This window comes from Aptenodytes patagonicus, chromosome Z (assembly GCF_965638725.1).
Source record: "Aptenodytes patagonicus chromosome Z, bAptPat1.pri.cur, whole genome shotgun sequence".
Taxonomy (NCBI): Eukaryota; Metazoa; Chordata; class Aves; order Sphenisciformes; family Spheniscidae; genus Aptenodytes; species Aptenodytes patagonicus.
The window spans coordinates 42000549-42024777 of record NC_134982.1 but is presented as its reverse complement, the minus strand read 5'-3'; the positions used below and the strand labels follow the sequence as shown (position 1 = coordinate 42024777).

The 24229-nt window shown below is 36.8% G+C and overlaps 1 protein-coding gene across 2 annotated transcripts in view; it reads right to left on the bottom strand.

The window, feature by feature from the left end:
* Positions 1-24229, bottom strand: part of TRPM3 (transient receptor potential cation channel subfamily M member 3) — a 287376-nt gene that overhangs the window by 123455 nt on the left and 139692 nt on the right. For both annotated transcript variants that reach the window (XM_076361851.1, XM_076361852.1), the window contains exons 2-6: positions 23438-23517; positions 22558-22762; positions 13915-14128; positions 10769-10893; positions 1708-1879 (exon numbers count right to left, since the gene is read on the bottom strand). In XM_076361851.1, the coding sequence (XP_076217966.1) occupies positions 1708-1879; positions 10769-10893; positions 13915-14128; positions 22558-22762; positions 23438-23517 (796 nt within the window). The remainder of the gene's footprint in view (positions 1-1707; positions 1880-10768; positions 10894-13914; positions 14129-22557; positions 22763-23437; positions 23518-24229) is intronic.

Here is a 24229-nt window from a genome sequence, read left to right as displayed (position 1 = left end):
TTTTTTTAACGTAAACATTTCCCCAACACAATGTTGTGCTGTAAACTGCAAAAGCTCACATTTTTCTTATGAATGCCCTCAAAATAATTATTATTTATGACACAGTTTTCTACAATTTGATTACATCATATATGCCATATATGCCATTTTCAAATGTGAACCTAGGATTAGATCATACTATCTCCATCTGCTAAGGAAACCCATACGTATGCACACACCACTTAGGATGCACACACATTTGTGCACACCTACACACTGCCCTCTGAGAAAAAGCAATATATACTCTGATATCATAAAAACAATAAGCCTGTAGTGCATGTAGTTCATGCAGTGGTGTTGAAAAGTGTAAGTAGCACACCATTTTAATTTAAGCACAGGCTATACTCATCATACAGAAAGCTTTATCAAGCTTGACCAGCATGCTAGTTCATGTTCACCCCATTGAGCCTGCTTGTAATTCATTATCATTTGATGTCTGAGAGTCTAAATGCGTTTTCTAGTCTCATTCCAGTTTCAAGTGCCTATATCACAAAAACTGTCACCATTCCTGGCCTCAAAATTGCATGTTTACAGAGAGTTATCAGCAAAAAGGCTGTGATCACTTTTGAAAAATGAGTTCTGTTTTCATCCCTAAGGTAGCTTATGCAGGTACAACACTGAGGTTTGTTTGTGAGACTAAAAAAATTCCTGTCTGGCTAATATCCAAAGGAAGATTTCTTCCCTATATATGGCCTAGGTTCAATTTCTAGAGCTGATCTTTTTTTTTTTTTGATAGAACTAAGTTTCTAAAAACTAAATGATTGTAAACAGAAGCAAAAAAAAAAAAATCCAAAATAACTAGAAAGAAATTAACTCCCCATCTAAATTAAGCATCTATACACTACAGAAATAATAATACTAATATTGAGGTTTATTTTTTCCAAGCATAAGTGCTTACTTAGGTGACTATTTACTTTTCATTTTATGTAGGAAAGTAGTACCTGATTATAGAAGAAAAAAACCAACAACTTTGAGAGAAAAACTGGGGCTTCAGTCTGATTATAATGTGGAATGTATCATCATGATTGTAAAAGTTGAGGTGAAAGGACCATCTAACCTCATATTCTGCCTCTGACTGTGGCTAATGACAGCTGCCTAAGAAAAATCAATAAACATAGTGCAAACATATAGTAACATTTCTACGGGATACTATCTCTGCCTCTAAATATCAATGGCTCTGGGACTGCTTGAGTTGTCCAGTTATTTCTCCCACAACCATGCAGGATTTTGTATATGTCTATACACCTCAGTCATCTCTCTTCCAACCTGAAAAGTCTTTATCGTAAAAAGTTCTCCCTTATTTTTTGTCACCCTTTTCTCTACCTTTACTAATTCCACTGTATTGTTTACAAAACAAAGGGACCAGAACTGTATATAGTTTTAAGGAGATGGGGGTACCAAAGACCTAAGTTGAACCTGAAGAGCCTTGACAAATATTATTTGAAACTTATCAGAAACAAATTCATCTGTGCTGTACCCTTTCCCACAGTACTCTAAAATCACATTTTATTTTCTTTGTTCATCATTATTTGCTTTTATTAGCTCATGCTAACCATTTTAGGCAGTAGAACTACTCCCCAAAATAGACAGACCTTATTGCCTATTTATACTCATAGTGTCTTTGATATAACTACAATTATAAAACAATACAAGCAAAATGTTACTCACTTGTATTTATCTTCTGAAGTGAAATGTGCTTTTCCAGCTGTCTACGAAGTTTCACCTCTGCTCCATATTTACCAGTAGTGCCATTGTCAGCCAAAATAAAATGAGAATGCATACTGTTGAGCACTGTCAACTTACTCATGGGATTCGACATCGTCTGGTATGGTCGGACCACCTGCATTTTAGAGACAGAGGAAAAAAAAAAGTACTAAACAGAAAAGACCCTCTGAACTAAATCAATTATAAGATACCAGCTGACAAGATGATCCAAAAGAAAAAAAACCAAACACAAAATTGTGTGAAATATTGCAGTTGAGCACTGCTGTCTTCTATGTCTAAAGTAGAAAATAACCTTAGCACTTAAACCACCTCTTGTAAACACTGACCTTTTAGACACAGACACTGCTTAAAGGGTTTTCCATGGTAATCTCTTTCAATAGCATCAATGGCCACTGTTTTAATGTTCAGTCCAGCTAATGGTCAGTCCTCCAAAGGTCTGTGTGACTACACACACACACTGTATACCCCGTCTCCTGCTGTCTTTCAATAACGTTGCCATAAATCCTCACCTCATCTGATCGAAATCTTTGATTCTTTCTTCATGGACCCCACCCAGCACTGTGCCCCCTGTTCTAGCTCATTCAGAGCCACCAGCACAGGAGGTCCTCTGCAGACACACCAATACAGGTGAGTTCCACTCTTGGAGAGGTGTACACATGATATTACACCACATTTTCAATTTCCTTGGAAAAAACTATTGGCCCATTCTTAGAATAGTACAAAGGCAGTTGCTTGCATTCAACAACAGCTTTAGAAAGTCTCCATTCAGTGGGGAGTTTGCTACACTTCTTTTGATTTGTTTTCATCAAGAGAAACTCTTCTGCAGACAGAGAAAATTGTTGCAGAGTTATCCCACTCATAGCCTCCAGACAGACCAAATAATAGCACTGGGTCACATGTGGCTGTCAGCTACTTTGGTGGGTCTCCAGTGACATAAGTAAGACTACACTGATGTGGCAAAAGAATTGGTGTTGTATTGAGGGATCCTGGCTCATCATTCAAAACCATTTTGCTAGAAATACTGTTCCCTGCATTGGTTACGTATGTCTTGTCTTTTTAGAAAGACAAAACTAAAAATCTGTAAAATGAAGTCCTAGCTGAAGAAATGCTGAAGTGACTTGTTACAAAACTCGGCTGGGCTATGCTTCATCTGCAAGGAATTTTCTTCACAGCTCTGGCATTGTTCATTTTGCAAATCTAACAAAATTTTGTCCTTTTTAATGCACAAAAGTGGACACATGTTTTGACAAAAATGCTTGCAGACAGAAATATATTAACCTACTAATTTCTTCCTAATCTTCTCTCCCTTTTTGTTATTCTAAAGAGCTATCTAATTGAGACATAATTCTTTATAAATAATATGTGTTAGTAATTCTTTGGCCAGAGATATCTTTCTCTATTATTTTCACTTATGAATGTTTGCAGCGCTTTGGTCAACTCTTGGATGGCAAGGGGAAACTCACAGACTTCTTTTGCTGTTATAAGCTGTCACACAGAGGGTACTCTGTAAGCTGTTCATCCCGCAAAAGGGAGGAAATAGGTCTGAGAAGCCCAAGAGGGCAGCTGGCCAACAGCAAAGCAGTGCACTCCACTGTGAGAACAGGAGATAGCTTTGGTTCAAGTGTCTTTTATACTGTTTCTTTTGGTACCCCATTCATAAAACGTTTATTCTACAGGCACATATAGCTTAACAGATATCAATATGGAACACATTCATTAACCAGCTTCTACAGACACAGAAACCATGCATCCCATGCCACAGTCAGAAAGAAAAAGAAGGTTCTTTCTCACACACCTAAGAATCAAACAAAACCAAACTAAAACAGTTACAGATTTTTTAAACTGATACCTGCCCCATCTCTCAATATATAGAGGGCACAGGCCAGCAAGATCTGATAGAAGAGGAATGACTTGAGTTGCCCATTCATTGTATGATTACAAGCTGCTGTGCATGCAATTCTACTGACAACTTGTAGTTTGTCCCCGAGAGCCACAGCTCAAAACTTTCTAACAGTGACAGCTTGATCTGCAGTTCTAATGAGCTGCAGCACCAAAGGCTCCACACATTGACTTAGTAATGCTGCTGCAGGGCAGATTAAAAGGCTATGCTTTGGTTCTGTGTCTGCTGTTTAGCTGCAAGGTGAATCTTATTATTAATACATTTTATAGATGTGAAAATGAGAATACAATTATTTTCAATTGAACTGTTCACAGCATGCACAGTTCAACAGCTGAAATACTTTTTTTTGTAATAATAAATTTCACAAACCACACTGTCAGACTCTTTTCCTGATTAAAGGATAAGCAAAATCTTCAGGACAGCAAGAAAATCCTAGGCTTTGAGGCTATTGCCTTGAGGTGAATTGCTTTTCCACAACACTCAGCAGATTTTCAATTTCTCACTCTTGCAGTTCCCATTCCTTTGTTCTTTTTAATCCCTTACATTTTACAGGCAAGTTAAAAGGTTGGGAAAACTTTGGCTTTAATGTCTTCCCACCCTCTTTCTGCATTGAGAAGAGGGAATAATGTCCCCTGGCATCTTCCTCTGCAGAGTTGAAAGGAAGTGTTTATGCTTAAGACACCCCTGTAAATTTAGGTTAATGAATGTGACAGCAGCCATGCTGTGAAGCAGTACTCACGCTGCATGGGCTGAGGGCATTCTGTCAATAGGTGAGGAGCTGGGCTAACCTCAGCAGTTGCCTTTGCACCCTGAGGTGGCAGCAAGCTTGAAGTAAAAGCACTGTTATACTCTGTTTACATTCCCTGTGGGAACATGACTTTCAACACAGGGACAGCACTTGAAAAATTGCTCAGGGTAACCCACCATGGACAATGAACATGCATGTGTCATGTGATCCAACGCCTGAATCTGAGCAGTCTCGTGAAGGCAAAGAATTTACAACAAACTTAGTGTAATCAGAGTAGTGGCAGAAAAAGAGAGAGATGCGTGCTTTGCTTTTCAAAAGGTAGTAGCTGTTGTTCACGTTAAGCCTCCTCTGCAGCCTCACTGTTCTGGGGTACACCAGGGAATAGAGTAGTTCCTGGTTTAATTTAGAGGATCCTGGAAGCATAATGGCTCAAATTCTCCATATATGCTACAAATATGCCAGTCCCCAGCTTCACCCCAGGCATGCTTCCCACCTTGTAGTTTGCAATGAGAGAACTGAATCTCTTTTTCTTACACCTTTCCTTAGAGCAATTATTTCTTGACCGGGCCTGCAAGGGGGCTCTGATGCTTTGACACTGGATAAAAGTTACAATGAAACAAACTTGTGAACTATTTATGGTTATTTGTAATCTTTTTTCCCCCATCAATTCAATTTATTCTCAAAGAATAACATCTTTCTGGAAGGATAATTGCAAAATATCTACCAAAACCAAGTCAAAATTGGTAACAACAAATCCAACAACAATGAAGTAATAAACACTTACTAATTAGTTGCCTGAGATTTGTAACTTTTATCATTATTCTGAAACCTGCAGAAAATAATTAAAGCAAAATATAATCTTTCTGACACTGTAAAAACAAAGAAGTATGAGAGACAGAAGGAAGCAGTCTCATGCTATAAGCTAACGTTGTTATTCAGATTACTGTGAAAGAACGAAAAGGAAACATGTAGCCCATCTTGACAGTCTGATGTACGTGTTGTCTGGTTCACACACACAGAGCGGGTAATATGAACGCTGGTCTTTCTGACAAGACTCACTGGAATGTGTTTTAAAGACCGTGGTTTAAAGTGGTGAGTTCTGGCTACATACTTATCAAGCTTGACAGCTATATGATTCTTTTTCATATACAAGAATGGTAAGGAGACACTAATTCTAAGGCAATGCTAATTCTTCAATGCACACGTTTTCTGGTTTGGATAACCTTTGGTAGTCTCAGGGAGGTAGGTGGTATTCTGAAAATGAAGGGGACTTGGTACTGGCAGAGTGAAGTCCTTTATAATGCATTTACTGATGGTATCAGGGAGAAGGGAGTGTGCAGGACTTGGTGCGTTGATGAAAATAAGCCTTCTTAGTTAGTTCAGCTGTAATATATAGTAAAGAATTCCAGTTCTTTAAGCTTTATGCTTTCTTCATTGGTTATGTTTTCTGCACCTCCTGTTTGCTCTTATTTCCTTGACTTGTCTTATAACTAGACATTGGCCTCACCTGTGCCCAGTGCCATAAAAATGAATGATTCCCAAAGCTGTGTATCAGTCCTGTCACTAAATTCCAGCATAATACTCATCTTTCTGAAACAGCGTTGAGTTATGATGTAATCAAGTTGTTAACTATTAACAATTATCTAGTGACCCACTACAACATGGAAGGTCCCCACCTTTCCTGAAGAAGTCTAGTCTGTTATTGTCCAGGGCTTTTCAGAAGTTCATGCTAGCACCTGCTCCATGACAGGCTGACTTCTAACTTCTCCGTTGTGACCCTGCCCTCTGAAGTGCATACAATCTTCCAGCTTTTAAATTTCCTCCCTATTCCACCATCCAAATCAATACTGAAAAAAGCTGAAGATATAACTGAGCAAGTAGTGCAAGACTGCAGAGTTCTGTTGTGAGTACCGTTTGAGCATCCCAGAGAAAACTTTGCTAATGGCATGTTCTTACCTCCAGTTATAGTTATAAAATTCAGCACCTGCACTAATATAAAAATTGGTTACTCTGAAACTGCAGTCTCTGATAAATCAGAAGCATTATCTAGAAACAGACTGAGAAAGCCAGGCTTTATTTTTTAACACAAGAAATATCTAAGGATGTTTGGATTCAACATATGTTTAGTAAAATATAAATTTAGCTTTTATATAAAAAGGGACAATATTTGCTCCATATTTTTATGCTTTCAGCTGTATAGGAGAGTAGGTTTCAAGTAGCAGTATACTCATTGCTTGAGTTTTATCAAATTTATTTTTTTCTGAATATTCTGAGCAGTACAAAAGAACAGGCATCTGTTATTAGTGAAGTCCATAAAGAACATCTACAACTGGCAACGATCGTGCTTCCAAAATTAGAGTTCTAGGAAGTAAAAAGTATAATTTATTCTGGAACACGGAGTGCATGAGAGGGGTTGATATATATATATATATATATATATAAAATACATATAATATATAACAAACGTTTTCTTTCTGATAACACTTTTTACTTTTATGTAGCACTTTTATCTGTTTATGCACAAGTCTACAAAGTAGGCTTATATTTTGGGTTGTGCATTTTGTTGCACTAAATGATAAAAGCCAACCACTATTGCTTCCTTTTCACTGGCTAAAGCCATTGTTAAAATTAATAAGTATTTTACTTTTTCCAAAATTTCTGCTGAGCTTCAATTTTGCCATACTCTAATTGTTGAGTGTAATTGAAAGATCAATGAAGTAGTATAGGGAGAGAAACACACTACAATCCACGGCTATAGCAGTACTCTAAGGGAGACAAATAAAACCCAAGAAATTTTGAGAGAATTTAGGAATTTCTCCTTATGTCAACCTGCTGGATCCAGTTATGGAAGGATTTTTATAGCAGGCATGGAAGAGTTGGTGTCGTGGGTTTTGTAGTGATTCAGGAGAGCAGCACAGAGGGTCAATTTTAGTTTCAATTAGTTCAGTAAGAAAATTTTTTTTTTCCCCTCAAAACTTTAATTACTAAAAAAATGCATTTTATCTAATTTAGTAGGTTATATACTACAGCATCTTGACTGATCAATGACATATCACAGTATGCTGGCAATGTCCTTTTCACTGAGTCTCACAATAACAACATGTTTTGATTTAAGTCTCAAATACTAGCTTCTTTGGACTAAAAATGAAACTTATTTAAATGATTTCATTGAGCAAAAAGAAAGTAATAAAATCAGTGTTCTCTTTGTAATCCAGGCACTGTCCTTTCTGAGATGACTAGGAATTAACCCAAATGTGGACTGAACAGACTATGAAAGAAAAGATGTGCATGCTACAGAGACTCACAAAGTGCACTCCTTTAAAAGGAAGAATGGCTCGGTATGTAGGGAGAAACTTGTTTATAATCCAAGTTTCCTACAAGACTGAGCAAGCCACCATACTTTCTCAGTTCTTCTATCAGAAAATTGGAAATAAAGCAACTAACTACCTTTCCCTTGTGTGCTTTGTTTTTAGATTAGAATCTAAGTGTGTTAAGAGGGGCACTATTTTCTGCTATATTGCTTTTACAGTACTGGAGTAAGACAAGTCTCTTTAGGGATCTTTAACCATCACAATAAAACATATAGCAAACAACAGTAATATCTTGCTTAACTTGGCCAGTTGTCTTTACGGCTCTGAGGAAAACGCTTGGGATTCCCAAGACCTGATTGATTTGGATGGACTGTTAAATGTAATAAAACTCCTCAGCTATGACTTCAAGATCCGTACAGGCCAGACAAGTGCTGGAGCATTAGCAGAGGCACAGCTCTGCTGAGCATGCCTAACTTGCCACGAGGCACAGGAAGGCAACATGCACTGGGGCATGTGCAATGGAAATAACTCCGCCCCCACTCTCCCCCTCCCCAGATCCCATGACTAAGACAATTTTCTGTATCTATCTGATGCTGGAAGGGTATGTTTTGAGAACTCTTCAGTTCTGATCATAAGTTAGCTAGACATAGTGCATGTAGGCATAAAGCCACATGGATGCCAGAGTTCAACAGGCCTTTTACTATTGGTTGACTTTTTCCCACCCCTGCATAATCCTTTGTGGCCTTTTTTTCTTGCTTAATGATGATTCATTTTACATGCTTATGGTACTATTTATATTTCCCCTTCTTGGTTCATTTCACAGCATTCACCTCTAATGAGCCAGTCAATATAGTACACTTTGATTTTCAAAAAGCCTTCAAAAAGCTTCCTCATCAAATGCTTCCAAAGAAACTGCACACATTGGATAAGAGGGAAAGTCCTTTGAGGGATTAGTAACTGGGGAAAGCTGAGGGGAAGGGAGGGAAAACAGTAAGATGGAAAAGTTAATTTTTGCAGGCTGAGTTTTACTAAGAAGATTTAGTGACATAAGTGGCCTACCTCAAGCTGGGTCATGTTCTGTTCAACACAGTTGTAAGGGATTTGGGTTAATAAGAGTGTGAAAAGCTTACAGATATTTCAGTGGACTATGAAGAGTTAAAGAAAGTCTTCATAAAGCAGCCTGACTAGGCAATAAAATGGAAGATGAAATCAGTAAGCATAAAGCAATATCATTACATGTGCATTAGAGATGTATAAAACCAGAAGTGCTTCAGCATTGCATCATGCTGTTGGTCAATCATTTTATGAAAATATTAGGTGCCAGGAGGTTCGGAGGAAGAGTTTCAATTTTTTCTATCACAGACACATTTTGGAAATATTTTTGTCCTTACTGATGACCCTGTAATTGTAATCCTACTGATATAATTGTGGCTGCATTAATGGAAGACTACACAAATTTGTTTTCTTTATTGTTTTGCAAACTTTTGTCACTTTCTGTCTGATGATCAGACTAAGTATTAACCTTTTCTGACTTACCAGAAAGCTTTAAAAAAAAAAAAAAAAAAAAAGCATACAACTTCTTGGTTTCCTGTTAAATTGGAAAGATATTTAGAGGAAAATGTCTCTTAGAGAAATCAGAAATCAGGGGATGCTGTTCCAGTTGGCTGGAACAGCTGGGAAACCAACTCCTTTCTTCAGTTCTTTCTGTAAAAGAAGGCTCCAGAGCCCCTTTAACAGGTGGTGACTTGCTGAGAACAGAGGTAGGTAGCTTTCCAGCGGGTGCAAATAACTAATGGAGGAATAACAATGTCCCCAAATTCACGACTAATTTGATGTCCTTTCTTGCCTTCTTTCTTCTTGCAATGCTTCCAGAACTCCATGCATAGTCAGTAAAGACTTATTTGAAATTGATGTGTGTGTTACACTACTTTAACAACATGCACGTCATCTTTGTGATTAGCTATTTCTGCTAGTCAGCTTTTGCACTGCATCTGAGAAGAGTTCATTAGTGACTCAGAATTACTGCTGCAGAGTCCCACCCTTCTTGTTTGTATATATTGGTAACCCTATTATACAAGCGCTGGTGGTATTAGAGTACAAAAAACCATGCTAATAAAATTCCCCCTAATGGCTATACTTTAATAGTAAATTGCAATGAGTTCCAGTTGGATCAATTTCTTCATACTCATCGTAATTCCTTCTGACCTAACTGATAATTGAATCTCCTTCCCCTCCCCCACTTGCTAATGGACGAACATACAGAGAAGAATGGTTTAGAGTAATGTAGACAAGAAAAACGTTCATTATGCACAATGAAGACTATATCTCTTCTCCACTCAAAGTTAGCCACTGGTTCTCAGGCAGATTGCTTGGGAATAAACCAGAGGTGAGGAAAAAAAAGGGCTCAGAAAAGCTTCAGATAACATATAACCAGTGTAAGTAAAATATTAATGTATTTAAAATTGGGGGGTTAATCTTTCTGAGTGGCAGTGTAGGTTTAAAAGAGAAGAATGATGTGAAAAAGTACAAGAAACACCGACTCTGACCTTCAGAAGGCGACTGAAGTAATGATTCTTTGAGGTCTGATCTCAGTCCAATACATTTATAAGACTCTTCACAATCGCAGTAATAAAAATGTATAGGATGGAATATATTATAAGGGGTACAGTCTGCAATTCTGAATTTAACCAATGCATCATAGTATTGTTTCAAATTAAATCAGACTTCAAGCTTTTCAATCAGTGTTTTCTTAGGCACTTTTCAGGGTTCATAGTGTTCTAAGGATGAAACTTTAATATATTTTCAAGAATAGCATTTAATGAAATTTCTTTATAATTTATTTTTAAAGAACATACAGTGAAGTCATTTTTATTGTTACCATGTCAAAACTGCTATCAATCATAATGGAAAACCTGTGTATGTATTGATTTTTTGCTGCAGACATTAATGCTATGAGGAATTGTTAAGTGAGGGATGGAGAGGAAAGGAAAAATAACTGGAAGATTTATATATATTGGAGGTGATCTATGTCCATATAGGGCTTACATCTTTGCCAATCAGATCCTCTTGATTTTCCACAATCCCCCAGGGAGCTATACCAATGGTGCAGATCTTCCCTCGAGATTTTGAGGCATGATCTTTCAGTGCATCTCCAACATGTCGAATGACTCCTGGGAAAGAAACAGCATAAAATAGAAATTCATAATTATGTCCTTTTTGTTTATTGTGGTATGGATTTAGTATAGAATTCTTCTTTAGGGAACACCTATGCATATACTTACAATTAAGTAAAGCTATGAATATATTCCTATTGATTATTATTACAATAATGCTGTAAGTCCATTTTATCTAATCTAAAAATATTAAATTAAGTAGCAAGAAAAAAATTACACAGCTTTAGAAATAAGAATGGAAATACTGGCAGCTGACTGTAACTTGTTTATCTGCACTTGTGTTCACAAACACACTTGCATACGTGTGTGCAAGCATTTGTATCCTTCCCAAGCATAGAAAGAAGCACAGGAATTGGAAGAAAAACCCCAAACCTCCCCAAAAGTGTAGCTTGCACACAAATGTTCACTTCTGTCTGATTAAAGGATGGAAATGTGAAAACATCATTACACTACTCTGTGGTGAGCTATTCTACCATTCTTTCCAAACAAACTCAGTCATCTGAGATAGCTTCCAGCAGAGTATTAGAAAACCCCCCAGGCATCAGTGAGAAAACAGAAATTAGTACAGAGAGAATGACTGCTCCCCAGCTCTCTTCCAAGTGCTTTCTGATAATGCTCCTTGTATGCTTTAGGCCAGCTTTGTCAGTATTTCAGTGGTATCTCTGTGAGGAAGACAAGTGCCATTGCTCCTTCGTTTTCATAAAACAATTTTTTTACCTGTGTATCAATAACTATTTTTGTGATGTGGCTGCACTGAAGCAGACCTGTGGATTTGCTGCGGATGTTATTGTTACTCAGTTTCTGTGTTTGCTTCTTGTTCAGATTCCACAGTTTCAAGATGGCTGGATTGGAATTACAACAGTCACACAATAGATGTGATTTTAGCTGTAGTTTTTCTGCACCGTAAATGAACCATGTAATAAAAAAACCCACAACCTAACAAATCCTCTAAGTCCTGGAGTCTAATTTCCTTCCTGTGGTGGAAAAGGGGAAAAAAACCTCTGTACCTGCAATCAGCTATGAATTAAGCTATGATCCAGCAACCCAAAGGATTCAAAGCAGAAAATCTATGCGGACTGCAAAAACTTCTGCTATTTAGAATAAACAACTTTTGGCATGACATGAATATTCAGAACAACTTGTTTAAGTCATTTAACAGTCATGGTTATAGCCAGGTATAGCACCATCCCTGTCACATCACTGATTCTCAGTCCAAGAGCAGTATTTCAGGATTTTTCAATTATACTTTTCCTTAAGAGAAATCTGATTTAAAAATTCATCATCAACAGATCAGACTGTATTCAGAAATTCTCAATTTGTACAGTTTCACATAGAGATAAAACACGTAATTTTCACCCACACAGTTTGCAAACCTAGCCCCAGAGCAATCAGCTGCTTTGCTCCAGAAATCAAAAACAGCAATAAGAGGTAACTGATAATGCAGAACTGCTTCTGGAATTATATGTTTTTAAAATAACACAGAGCAACTTCAACTTCATTTTTTTGTCTAGGTAATTTTTGATTAAATGAAAAAACATCTTTTTTAACAGTGATTATGTTGACTTTTTTGGTTCATTTGTATTGTTTTTGCATTTGCAACTATGATGATTTGAAAAATGGTATGAAGCAGTTGTGCATTTGCCAAATGCAAATGTTGTAGTCAGTCCTTGTTTACAAAATTTCTGCAGTTTGATTTCTACAGTTCTTGTGGTAATTCACTGCAATGAGTGTACAATATCTACAGTTTTCTGATGTGCTTTTAACTTAAAATTTATGTCTGTCTTTGCCATCGTCACTACAAGAGTATCTGGCAAATAACACAACTATTATCACCACAGTACACAGGTCAACAGATAACTTGATTTTCTTCCTTGTTATGCAGAGATGTGGGGAATATTACATACATGTGAGTCTGTCTATTTACCTATCTAATACTCCAGAAGCTATGCCTCTTCTTTGTTATTTGTATTGCTGCTGTGATAAAACTGAATATTGTTTTAAATTTGATATGCTCTGGAAACTAAAATGCCCAAGAATCCTATTAAGCGTTCATATTCAAATATGTAGGAGTTGATCCACAATGCACTAAAATTAATACATGATAGAGTGATTACAATGTTTTCCATAGACAGTAAGAAGATACACTCCGTGGGATTAGTAAAGTAATAAATTATAGCTTTGTTACTGCAGCAAATGAGAATGACATAAGAATTTACAAGTACATGTCCTAGCTCAAAACTTTTTGCATTTATCTCTAGCAGAACACTTTGACTTTTCCCTGACTCTCTCCTCCTTTCTGCCTCCTTCAGGGAGGGTAACTGGGAAGCCACTGCCCAATCTTTTTTATCTGTGGAACTATGTTTTGCAGTTTATTCCCAAAACCTACATGCTGTCTCCCAGCAGAGCTGGGCCAGCTGCTATCTTGGGTCATTAGGACATCCATATGGTATGTTACAGATGTTCTTAACTTTGAATAGAAACGACAATGTTACTGCTCTTGCTGCAGGGGTAATAGAAAAAAATTAGGTCAAGCTGTCTACAAGAAAGGAAAAAGTGATACTTATTCACAATAAAGTTTTCCACCACATCCACAAAACAGAACCTTTTTTCCTTTCATATTTCAGATCATCTTATAAGATAAAATAAAGGTCTTTTCTCCATGAAAATATTTTCCATTTTAGGTAATAAGAGTTTGACTTCTTTGGTTTCTGGTTAGTAGTCCCTCCCTGCAGCTTACTGTTGATCTTATAAAGTCTTCACTGGCAATATACTAATATAATTCCCTCACAGGAAGCTTTATTTTCAGCTCCCCGGTGTGCTTTTCATGCTTTAGCAAACCTTTTATTCCCTGGTAGCTGCCAGGCTGGTATGAACTTGGCATTTTCTTGTTTGCACATACTACAGCCAACACTAATAAAATAAAACATGGAATGGCTTCTTAATCTCATCAGTCCTAATTTTTTACTGTGATGAAATCTCCTAGATGCCACTGTGCTTTCATTTCAATGTTGCTGTTACCTGTGTTTACTCCTCCAGTGAATATCCACGCTCCAGTTGTCATAGCAGCCTTAATGAGGCCTTTTCCAAAGACTTGCTTGAGTTTTGGCTGAAGTTCAAAGTTCTGAAGGCCCCCGTGCACAGAGATGAGAAGTTTAGGGAGCTCAAGCTGCCACTCTTTGGTCATCAGATGCAGAAGAAGGTCAGGCTTTGTGTCAAAAGAAACACGTACATACTGCAGAAATAAGGGCAGTAGTAGAGAAAAAAAGATTGGTTATACTCTCTGGTTCCTAATATATATGATCTATGCCCAATAGATCACTGAAAAAAGGCAACCTTTATGACAAAAGCATTAACTAATTGTTAACCTGATGAATTTTTCAAAAGTTAGGAAACTAGGAATGATGGAACACTTGCAATTCACAGGCTGGACAATTTTCCTTTATTTAGGAAATTAAGTCATTAATTGTTTCAATATGCTTAGCAATCCTTGAAAGATAAATGTCTTTAATTTATGGATGCAAAAACTGGAGCAAAAATTTAAGTGGTCTGCCAAAGATGACCTAGGTAGTCAGAGTCACAACTGTGTGTTCACTAGTATCTTATTTTCAAATTAACAAAATCAAATTCTCAGAAGATAAGAAATAACAGAAACCAGCTTGGTTGTTCAAGCACACATAAGTTTAAACTGAGCAAGACTACTAAATAGGTACTTTTCAGATGAACAAATGCTAACATGACTTACAGACTGATTTGTATAGATTCTTGAATTTGCCTAACAAGGCACAGGACCCTAAAAGTGCTCTGAAACACATTTACACATTTCCAGTTCTTGGCTCTTCTGTGCTACATCTGCAGCATTTTGCCTCAAGGGGGATCATGCCCATCTGTGTGTGCCCAAAGATAACAACTGTCTTCCAAATTTCTACAGCACTGCCGTGTCACACACATACCTGTGTCTTCCTGACAAGCCTTTCTCTCTGGGCTCTTTCTCCTGCTCTTTCTGTTGCTGATGTATGAAGGGTTTCACAAGGCCCATGACAGGGCAGATGATACTTTTTTGAATTCTAGCTGCATAGCAAAAACAGGCCGTAAGAGGATAAAATTCTTTCTATAGCTGGTAAGATCTGGAAGGACCCTTTTAGTTGAATAAAATAGGTTATAGAAAGCCACTCATCTATCAAACTTCTGATTGAACGAATGTATATAGGGTTACTTCAGTAGTCTTTCCCTTGACGGGTTGTCAGCACAGCCATCTGGTGTATAACCCAGGCACCTTTGCTTTCAGCCAGAGGAATGCCTAGTTCTAACTTATTTATTGTAACATGCCAGGCAGTATAATATCCACATATATTATGTAATCATTTTGTCCCTTTTTAACATGTCTAATCAGTATTTCTTGCCAAAAGATTGTTCTTTTTTAGTAAATTGTATGACAGCAAAGTGGACTCCTTTCTAGTTGAGTAAGAAATAAGGGCTTGACTTTTTTCCAGCAGCAATTGTTAATAGACAGGTTTCTTTGCAAGAATGGGTTATTGCACAGTGAACAGCCATTCTTAATGTTTCTGGAAGCAGAAGCCCATTTGGGCAAGTAGTCAGAGGGAAGCAAGGGCGGCACAGTCAAACTGAAAGCTGAGCAAGAACTTGGGAATGCACATTCACCCCAGTGCATCAGTAATGTTCTCTGCAGCAGCCAGGCAAATTCATAACAGCTAATGGACAAAGAACATACAATATTCATGTCTGGCAAGAGCATAATGTACCCTCGAGTTTACATATAAATGAACCGCATCCTCAGTAGCTACCCATTCAATTTTCTGCATGGGAGTTGAGAAAATCTTGCATGGCACCTGATCCCATTGACCAGATGGTGAAGCTAACAATTTTGATTAGGATTCGAGGGCTGTCAAAGTTTTAACACACCAGAGGGGTTGTAAGGAGACTGATCCTTATTCCCTTTGCTCTGCCCTTAGGGAGAGCTGGGGTTGCAAAGGGCAACGCCTTGTTAACATTGCAGGCATTAATAAATAGACAACATCCTTCAGGGGGCCTACATGAATCCTCTGCTGGTCAAACTATGGAGATTATGTTTTGAGATCACCGGTACCTTACTCTGTTTTCTGGTGAAGACAGACTGGGAGTTTTAAGAAGATAATTAAAGTGAATTCATATTAGTAATGGCCATACAAATTTGCTGAAAACAGAGGCCACTGCATCATCTGGGATGATATTAAAATGAAGGCATAAATGGCATCAGATGTGTATTATCTAATCCAGCCAGTGACTGTTTTTTTCATTCTTTAGCGTTGTTTTATACCCCAGAATGTGTGACTTCACTGCCCCTACCTTCTTAAGCCTGTGTATTAATTGGCAAAAATCTCTTTCATTTTCTTATCCACTAAGACCTCTGAATTCCAATAAATATAAATCTATATAGTCAATCATAAAGTTAGAAGAAATATTTTCTTACATTTGTTTGAAATGTAGACACCTTTTATTACAAACAAGTGCTTGTTCTTTATACTGCAGGCAAAACCCCTCTATACTTATGATAAGAATTCATTTTACTTTATAAAGAGGAAATTTAAGCAAAAATAAATCTGAAAGTTTTTTTTCATGTAAATTAAAATTTAAATCATCATGGATAAGCTTCACTGTTTTTTGAGAAGGGCAATGGTGCCAAACATCATGATTTTTCTTCTGTGCATAGACCTCAATTTTTGTGACTGTCTGATTCATTTTTGCTCTTACAGAAGCCATTCTCAGTTTGGTATGCTTGGGATTACTCTTTTGCCATTACTTAACATATTAACTAGTAAGTACAAGAGAATTCTTTTGTCATCACTTTCAAAGTATGCATTAAATTATGAATAAACACTTTTAAGGCCATTTTTGTCCATATTAAAAATTCATTTCTTTCAATCTCGTGGCAGAATATTTGGCCTTTTCAGTTTTTGTTTAGAATCTTAATGAGTATTTCTGCCATTCCTGAATTCTTTTGCTATAGCCTCCGAAGACAGATTTAAAATTTAAATGTAAATCTAAGCTAAACCACTGCTCTGTTACCCTGAAATTCCATGTCTGGTGTATCTGTCAGCTGTAGAAATGATCAGTTCTAATGGCAAATGATTTAATCCCTTCTTTATGGGAGTGGCGTATGGATAGGACGCAAGACTTCAGTTGTTATGTGTCAGCGGAGCAGGGCAAGATAGGAAGCAAAAGTACAGTTTTGAACCACAAAACCTGCGGACTGACCTGACTGACATCAGCATAACACTGTGAAATGATAAATCATCAAGTTCAAGCTATCATGCCCATTTGACCCCTAAACTAGCACAGAAGTAGTCAGCAAGGGTGCCATTTGATGCCAATAGTTGTTTCACTTTTTTATCAAGTGGTTTCCTAAAAAATAACTGTGCTCATCATCAGTCAAACAGCCAGATGCTTGCAAGTTGGACTCCAATGCCCTAGAGCAAAAGTCAAAGTTCCCCAGTGGTAAAATTACTACTCTGTTACTCAAGCACAGCTGTCTCATTAGAGTACATGGTGAATGATTGCAGATGAAAGTCTCAGTGAATAAAATAGATTCAGAATTTTGTTGTATTTCTTCAAAGAAAATTTCTTCAGAGAACATTTTGTGATCTGCAGTCTAACATTGCTCCTTTGTTTCTCTTTGATACATGCAGGTACTGGGTGGCTATTTCACCTATCTTGAATAAGATTCCATCACTGCAGACACTTCTTCAGGCTAAAGACTGATTCCCTCAAATTGTGATCGTCACATGAAAAATAGGCCTGATGTAATTCTCACTGAATTCAACAGAAAAACTGTCACTTAGACTGAAACCGGACTGGTTCCTTATAAGTGAGTATTCTTCTTAACTTTTTAAGGCCTCACCCAGGTTGCACTAAATAGTCACTGGAAGGACCCTCATTGATTTAAGTGGGCTTTTCTGTGTTATTTCCCCCTTTTCTCCATGTAGGACACCATCTTTTAAATTCTGTAAATGTTCTTTAAGTGTTGAGTTACTATAATCAATAATAATAATAATAATAATAACAACAACAACAACAACAACAACAACAATATAATAACTGCTTTTTTCATGGTTTATGCAAGTTACAGGAATATCTCTTTTTTTTCTCTCAAAAGCACTGATGACTTTTAAGATCCTTTTTACACAGTTTTCATAAAACTCAATGTATTTCAAAAGCAGAAATATAACTTTTTATGTGGCTGATTTCCAAATATCCTTCATAAACTAAAATGTTTTGAGGATCTGAATATTAGAAAGTCTGTCTAAGACACTGTTTATGTACATTGGAATTCTACTGATGTTCTTTCATGTTTCCATGCACCATAAGAAAGGTTAAGCTTATACCACTGAAGTAAACTTTATTTCTTCTACAGCTGCAAACATATGTTAGCTTTTTATTGTGCATGTTAAATGTATCATTGGAATGCATTCAATTAGGAGAAATGTATTTAACTCACTAAAGCTTTTCAAACAGCCGTCTTCCACCTAACCTTGAAGAATCATGATCAAAGAAATTTCAGTTCTGTAAAGAGTGGCCCTTTAAAAAAGGTTGATATGGAATCCAGGCACACCAATTAATGAAAGAATGTTAAAGTTTTTTTTGTGTGTGGAAAGGCAGATAGTAAATTAAAAAAAATTGGTTTAGTTTGGTCACAAGTTCAGTGCAAAATGCACCACAGCAAGATTGTCTTAACTGGTCCACTAATGACCAGAATCTATTTTGAAATTGTTCAGAATGTTGCTCATAATTGGAATGGAATCACTCACATTAGTCTGATAATTGGTTTCAGAGTTAGGGTAATAAATTGCCAGTATATAGTTAGATGAACTCATCCATGTTATTTCTTGAACTACTGCGAGCAAACTGATATAAGAAGATCACATTTTATTAGTTTTCCTACCTTGTTTTAATTGACTGATTTATTGCAAAAGCTCTTAATAAAGTTTGCATATCTTCACATGCCTCTCAGATATTTTTACAGTTGTCAAAATTGAAAATCTGCCGTAAAAACAATATAAATGTGAACAGCAAAACTGTTAAATGTGTTTCTTAAACATTAATGGGATGAGCCACTTGTAAAGAAAACATGAGATTGATCGAGATCTAAAACCCACAGTGTTGTTGCCGGATCATCTGTGGTTACATGAAGACTATAAGAAAGGCCTCTTTGGTAACTGATCTCATTAACCAATGTTATCTAACCTCAGCTATATGTTTCTATATAATCTGCTGCACCCTCAGCTATTCACATTATTGATTTAAGTAGCTTAGTGCAACCCCACTGAAGATACTTTAACAACTCAATGGTATTAGCAAAATTCATGCTGTTTGAGAATTTTTGTTCTATGTGGGTATGGAAATGGAATTATTGGCACAGTCAGTTCTATTGGCAATATGTAAACCTACATCGCCTTTTCTGTTTTGTTCCAAATCCATGTGTTTTATTATAATTTCAGTGTAATTTTCATTTTCACAGCTAAAGATGCCATTGTTAATTGTCTCATGGCAACTGATATTATATCACTGCATTTGTAGCTTGCAAATATACATGCAAAGTATAGATATATTTACTATCAAAATTATATATATTATTAAAATCTAATTCTGTTACTTCCAACAGAGGAAATAATTATCTGTCAGTCTTACATGCACTAATCTGTTCCATTAACTACCAGTTTCCTAATTATAGATCTGAGGTTATGGTTTCCATTAATAAATTCCATCTCATTCCTTGTAGCCTGATTCAGAAAAATTTGCCAATTTTGCTGTTAGCACAGACCAAGATAATACTACTCAGTTCTGTGTTTCCCTTGCTTAATAATTTTCATGTGTGGGCATCCCTTTCAGGAAATAAAGTAAGGAACAGGTGGTGAATTTTATGCCAAATTCCTCACCTGAGGCTTTCCTTGATGTTGGTCAGCTTGCTAAATCTTGCTGCTTTATAGGGTTATTTTATTAACCAATAGGCACAATATTAAGCTACCTTGTATGCTATAGTGATATTTGATATCCAGTAGCTAGAAAATAACTAAGTAGTATATTTTTAGAGAAGAACAAATGTCCGTTTACCATGTTTTCTCCCTTTTCTCTCTCTCCCCCTGCCCCTGTTGATGTTCCAGCTTCTCTGCTTTCGGGTTTGAAAATATATTGTCTGAACAAGAATGTTTCCAAGGATTATTATGTACTTGTTCCTTTTTCCAAGCCTTATTTTTCAAGATAATTTAAATGCTTTTTTTCCCCCTCCTCTGCCGGCAAAATTGGTTGGTTGCTTTGACTGAGCAAACTCTTGGCTTTCACAGAAAGCTTTTGATTTGGTAAGTTTTATTTATTATGGGAAAGACCTTGTACCCAGTAAACTCAGAGACAGGAGTTTCATTCTTTCTATTAATAAAACTACAACAATTAGTTAGGCAGCTCTTTGACTATAATCTACCCTAAAACAATGTTTGGGGCTGGAAATATGACCATAAAGACACCTTCATACTGTTTTCAGGGACAAACACCATAGTGTAACAAAGTTCTTTGTTTTGTTTTCATTTAAATAAATGCACAATTACTAGTTATGCAAACCTCCTTATTTGTGTTTTGGTCATATGAAAGATGTTTTTCTCATTGGTGGTAACCAAGCAGGACACCCATTAAAGAGATATTTAATGAATTGTTTTATTTGAAGCACTTCTCCCAGTAGTGGGATGATTGAATTTCTGGAGCTTTTATAGACTTATTTAATTCATGAAGAATTTGGTTGTTCCCATATTTCGGGAGGGGTTTAATGACTATGAATAGATGGCAGATGCCACTATCTTCCTGATGCTAGTACTGTCAAAATAAATCCAGAGTTTTTTCCACCAATAAATGTTTTGTCTGTATTCATCCCTAAGTTTTAACTTGTTATTTAGATCTCTCAGATTTTTAACCCCTTTTTGTCTTCTTTTTTTTCCGAATTCTTCATAGTTTCATTCCTGACTGTGCTCTGTGACAAGATTTTTCTTTCCTTCTTGTTGACTTCCAATTTTATGTCCACAGTTTCACTTCACGTATATTTCTTTGAGCACACAGCATATACCTTGGAGCACCTCCTGTTCTCTTGTGGCACTGTGCCAGGACACCAGAATCCCAACAAAGACCAGAAATCCTCTAGAGAAATTGCTATCAACAGCTTCCCTACACCCTTCGTCATTTCTTGGCTGCCCAAGACTACTTTTGTCTGGGCAGGGCAGTTTATTGCTTTATAGTGATCTTCAAAGACATCACTCAAAAAGCTCTAGTGATTACCCTTTCTCATAAAGACAGATTTAATGCAAAGTATCCATATATGGTTAATAGCATGGTGGTTACTATATCTCTGAGTCTTTTTCAGTTTTTGTGAAAAGCATTCTGTTCTGTTCCCACTCCTTGTGAAGGTACTAACAGCATGGTTTGGTTCATTTCAGTGCTGAGGGAGGTGTCAATTCATTCACACTAAACAACTGTTATTTACTGAATCAGGGTCTCTCTCTAGCAATGGCCTTGCAGATTTTTAGGAGATTAGTTATCAATTGAACATAAGGTGTCTGTGATACTCTCAGAGAAATGGCCTAATTTTCTACCTGTTTCTTGGTGCAATAGTGTTTTCTGGTTTCTATCAAAAGAAGCCATCCATCTGGGTAAACAGAACCATCCACTCAAGTAATCGTTCCATCTCTAGCACCTATGTATCCATCTGAGGAAAATATCTGGCTCTTGCTAGCACAGTACTTGAGCTCTTCATTGTCTCTAATCCATCTAGTACCATGACAGATCTGAGAGACCTGTTGGGAAGAATTCAGGCAAAGAAGATGGTACTGGGTTGCTGGGCAGGTTATTCTGCAGAGCGCCCAGGGGTTCTGCTTCTGCCCTCACTGCTGCCCGAAGCAGTGTCTTGGCCATGATGTGCTAGGTACACACTCATCTTTCATTCCCAAATTCCCAGGTTCTGCAGTTTAGATAGAGCCAGAGAGATTCTTCCTTTCATGTAATGCCACATAGAAGAAATACACGCATGGGTTAGCATGGGTGCTGGAAAAATCTCTGCAACTTAGCGGAGCAATGGCTTCAGATAAATATACTTTGGTATTGCTCCATAGCATTGTATTATGATTAAGTGACTTGCACAAGGAAATCTGTGGCAGAATAGGGATTTCCCAATTCCTAGCTTAGACATTTACTGGGCCTCTTATTTCATTGAAAGATCAACAAGTAAGTCTAACTGGTCTATCCTCCGATATATGTCTGGAGGAATATTAAAAAAAATTTTGTATATTTCAAATTTGTCAGCCTTGCAGACACACCCAGAAATGGGAAACCATAGTTGCATTTTAAAGTTATTCAGAAAAAGAGGGATGGCTAGCCATTGGAAGAAAATCGAGATAGCAGCACATTAGCATGTCTTCAGTCTTCATAAAGGTAGCCCCTCTTATGCTGCACCCCAGCTTTTACAGTTAACTCTGTTCACCAATTCTTTGGCACATGATACATAAAAACACATGGTACGGTCTTACACTAAATAATACTTTAAAATGAAGTTAAGAAAGAATGCTGTTTATTCTTTGTGAATGCCTTTTTTGAGCTAGCAGCATTATCTATCTAAGAGAAAAACATGGTTACCATGGCTTTATTGGAGTGGCCTCCTCCTTGGAACTCAATGGTTCCAAAAGCGTCCGTCGGGCTGAGCTGCGTGTGCTTGCTGATGGACCACTTCTCCGACTGGATGTCATTGCGAGTAAGCCTGCTTTCATTTTTCTCATTCTGAATAACGGAGATGCTTGGAGTCAGTCCAACATGTTGACCTATTAGACGCCCACAGCAACACCTATGACATTAAACAAACAGAAAACTTGAGTCACGTGCATGTATAAACCGAACAGGGAAACAAATCTTAAATGGCCTACAAATCTTAAAAAAACCCAACCCTTTTCAACTCTGCTGATCACTTTCCTGCTATCTGAAGCCTCTACTTGTGGAAGCAACATAGTACAGTACCTTTCCTTTCTATGTTCTTGGTTACTTTGGACTTTCCTACATTTCAATAAAATCATGCTTTGTTCTAAATATGTACAAAATGAAGTTAAAGAACATTTTCTACTGTCTTCAGATGACATCAGGCCAAATAATCAGCTTTTTCATGGACTAACACATATTTTAAATTGGTAGTTCACTGCAATTATTTTCTTTTGAGAGTTTTGTGTGTCATGCATCCAATTTAGGTAAATACTCAGGGCAGTGAATATTGAACTAAGAACATATGGAAATTAAACATAGATGCTGATCCACCTTTGATTTATCTTTTTTTTTTGGATGAAATAATTTTTGAAATGTAAACAAATAGTGCTTATAGGAATCCATCACTCCAGATGTACTTCAACCACCTTCTGACTTATTTATTCTTTACAAACTATTTATATCCATATACATATGTATGCACACATATATATAGACATTTTCTTGTAATTGACTTTCATTTTTCATACAAGTAACATGCAATTACCTATGGGGGTCTTTGGTGCTGGGTATGATATGAACACATTCTCTCTTGTAAAACGCTCTTTCTATCCATGATTTCTGTGCCTAAAAAAAGAGAAAGGAAATGCCATGAGCTCTGTTTGCTTATTAAACACAACCCATAGTACAACTGAAGAGAAACTTCAAACATAAAAGAAAACTTCACTGACTTTGCAGATGTGCAGTGCACATTTTGCACAAAGCAAATATTTTCCATTAGAACTATGGTTCCCTTCTAGAGCTAAGCACCCAACAAAAGCTCTTAAGATTGTTTTTATATTCACTAGCCAGATGACTTTGATGCTGTCATCTATATTCTCATAGCAGGAATCACTGGAGAAGAATTAACTCAAACTGTAAAGCTTTCTACATGGTAGAAAAAAACCACACCTATTTGTTAAAAATACTTTAAAAAAATCTATTTCCATTTTAGTGATACAACTAAGTCAGCTCTAATTAAAAAAAATAATCTCAGAAACTAGAAAATAAATATCTCACAATAAAACTTATAACACCATGATTCCAATGCAATTTCTTATACAAGTACTGAGAGTGCTGTTTAACATGGAGCCAGAAAATATAGTTTCATATGTGGACATCTTAATGAAAAAAAAGAAAAAAAAATACAAAAAGGAAGATCTGTTTCTGAAACGAGACACAAAAAACTTTGATACATTAAGAGTCAGATGACCAGCTGGTGTGACCTCTAAAACTGACTGAGTTCAATGATTCTATGCCTCTTCATAACGCTCAAGATCTTCCCCCATATATTCGTAGG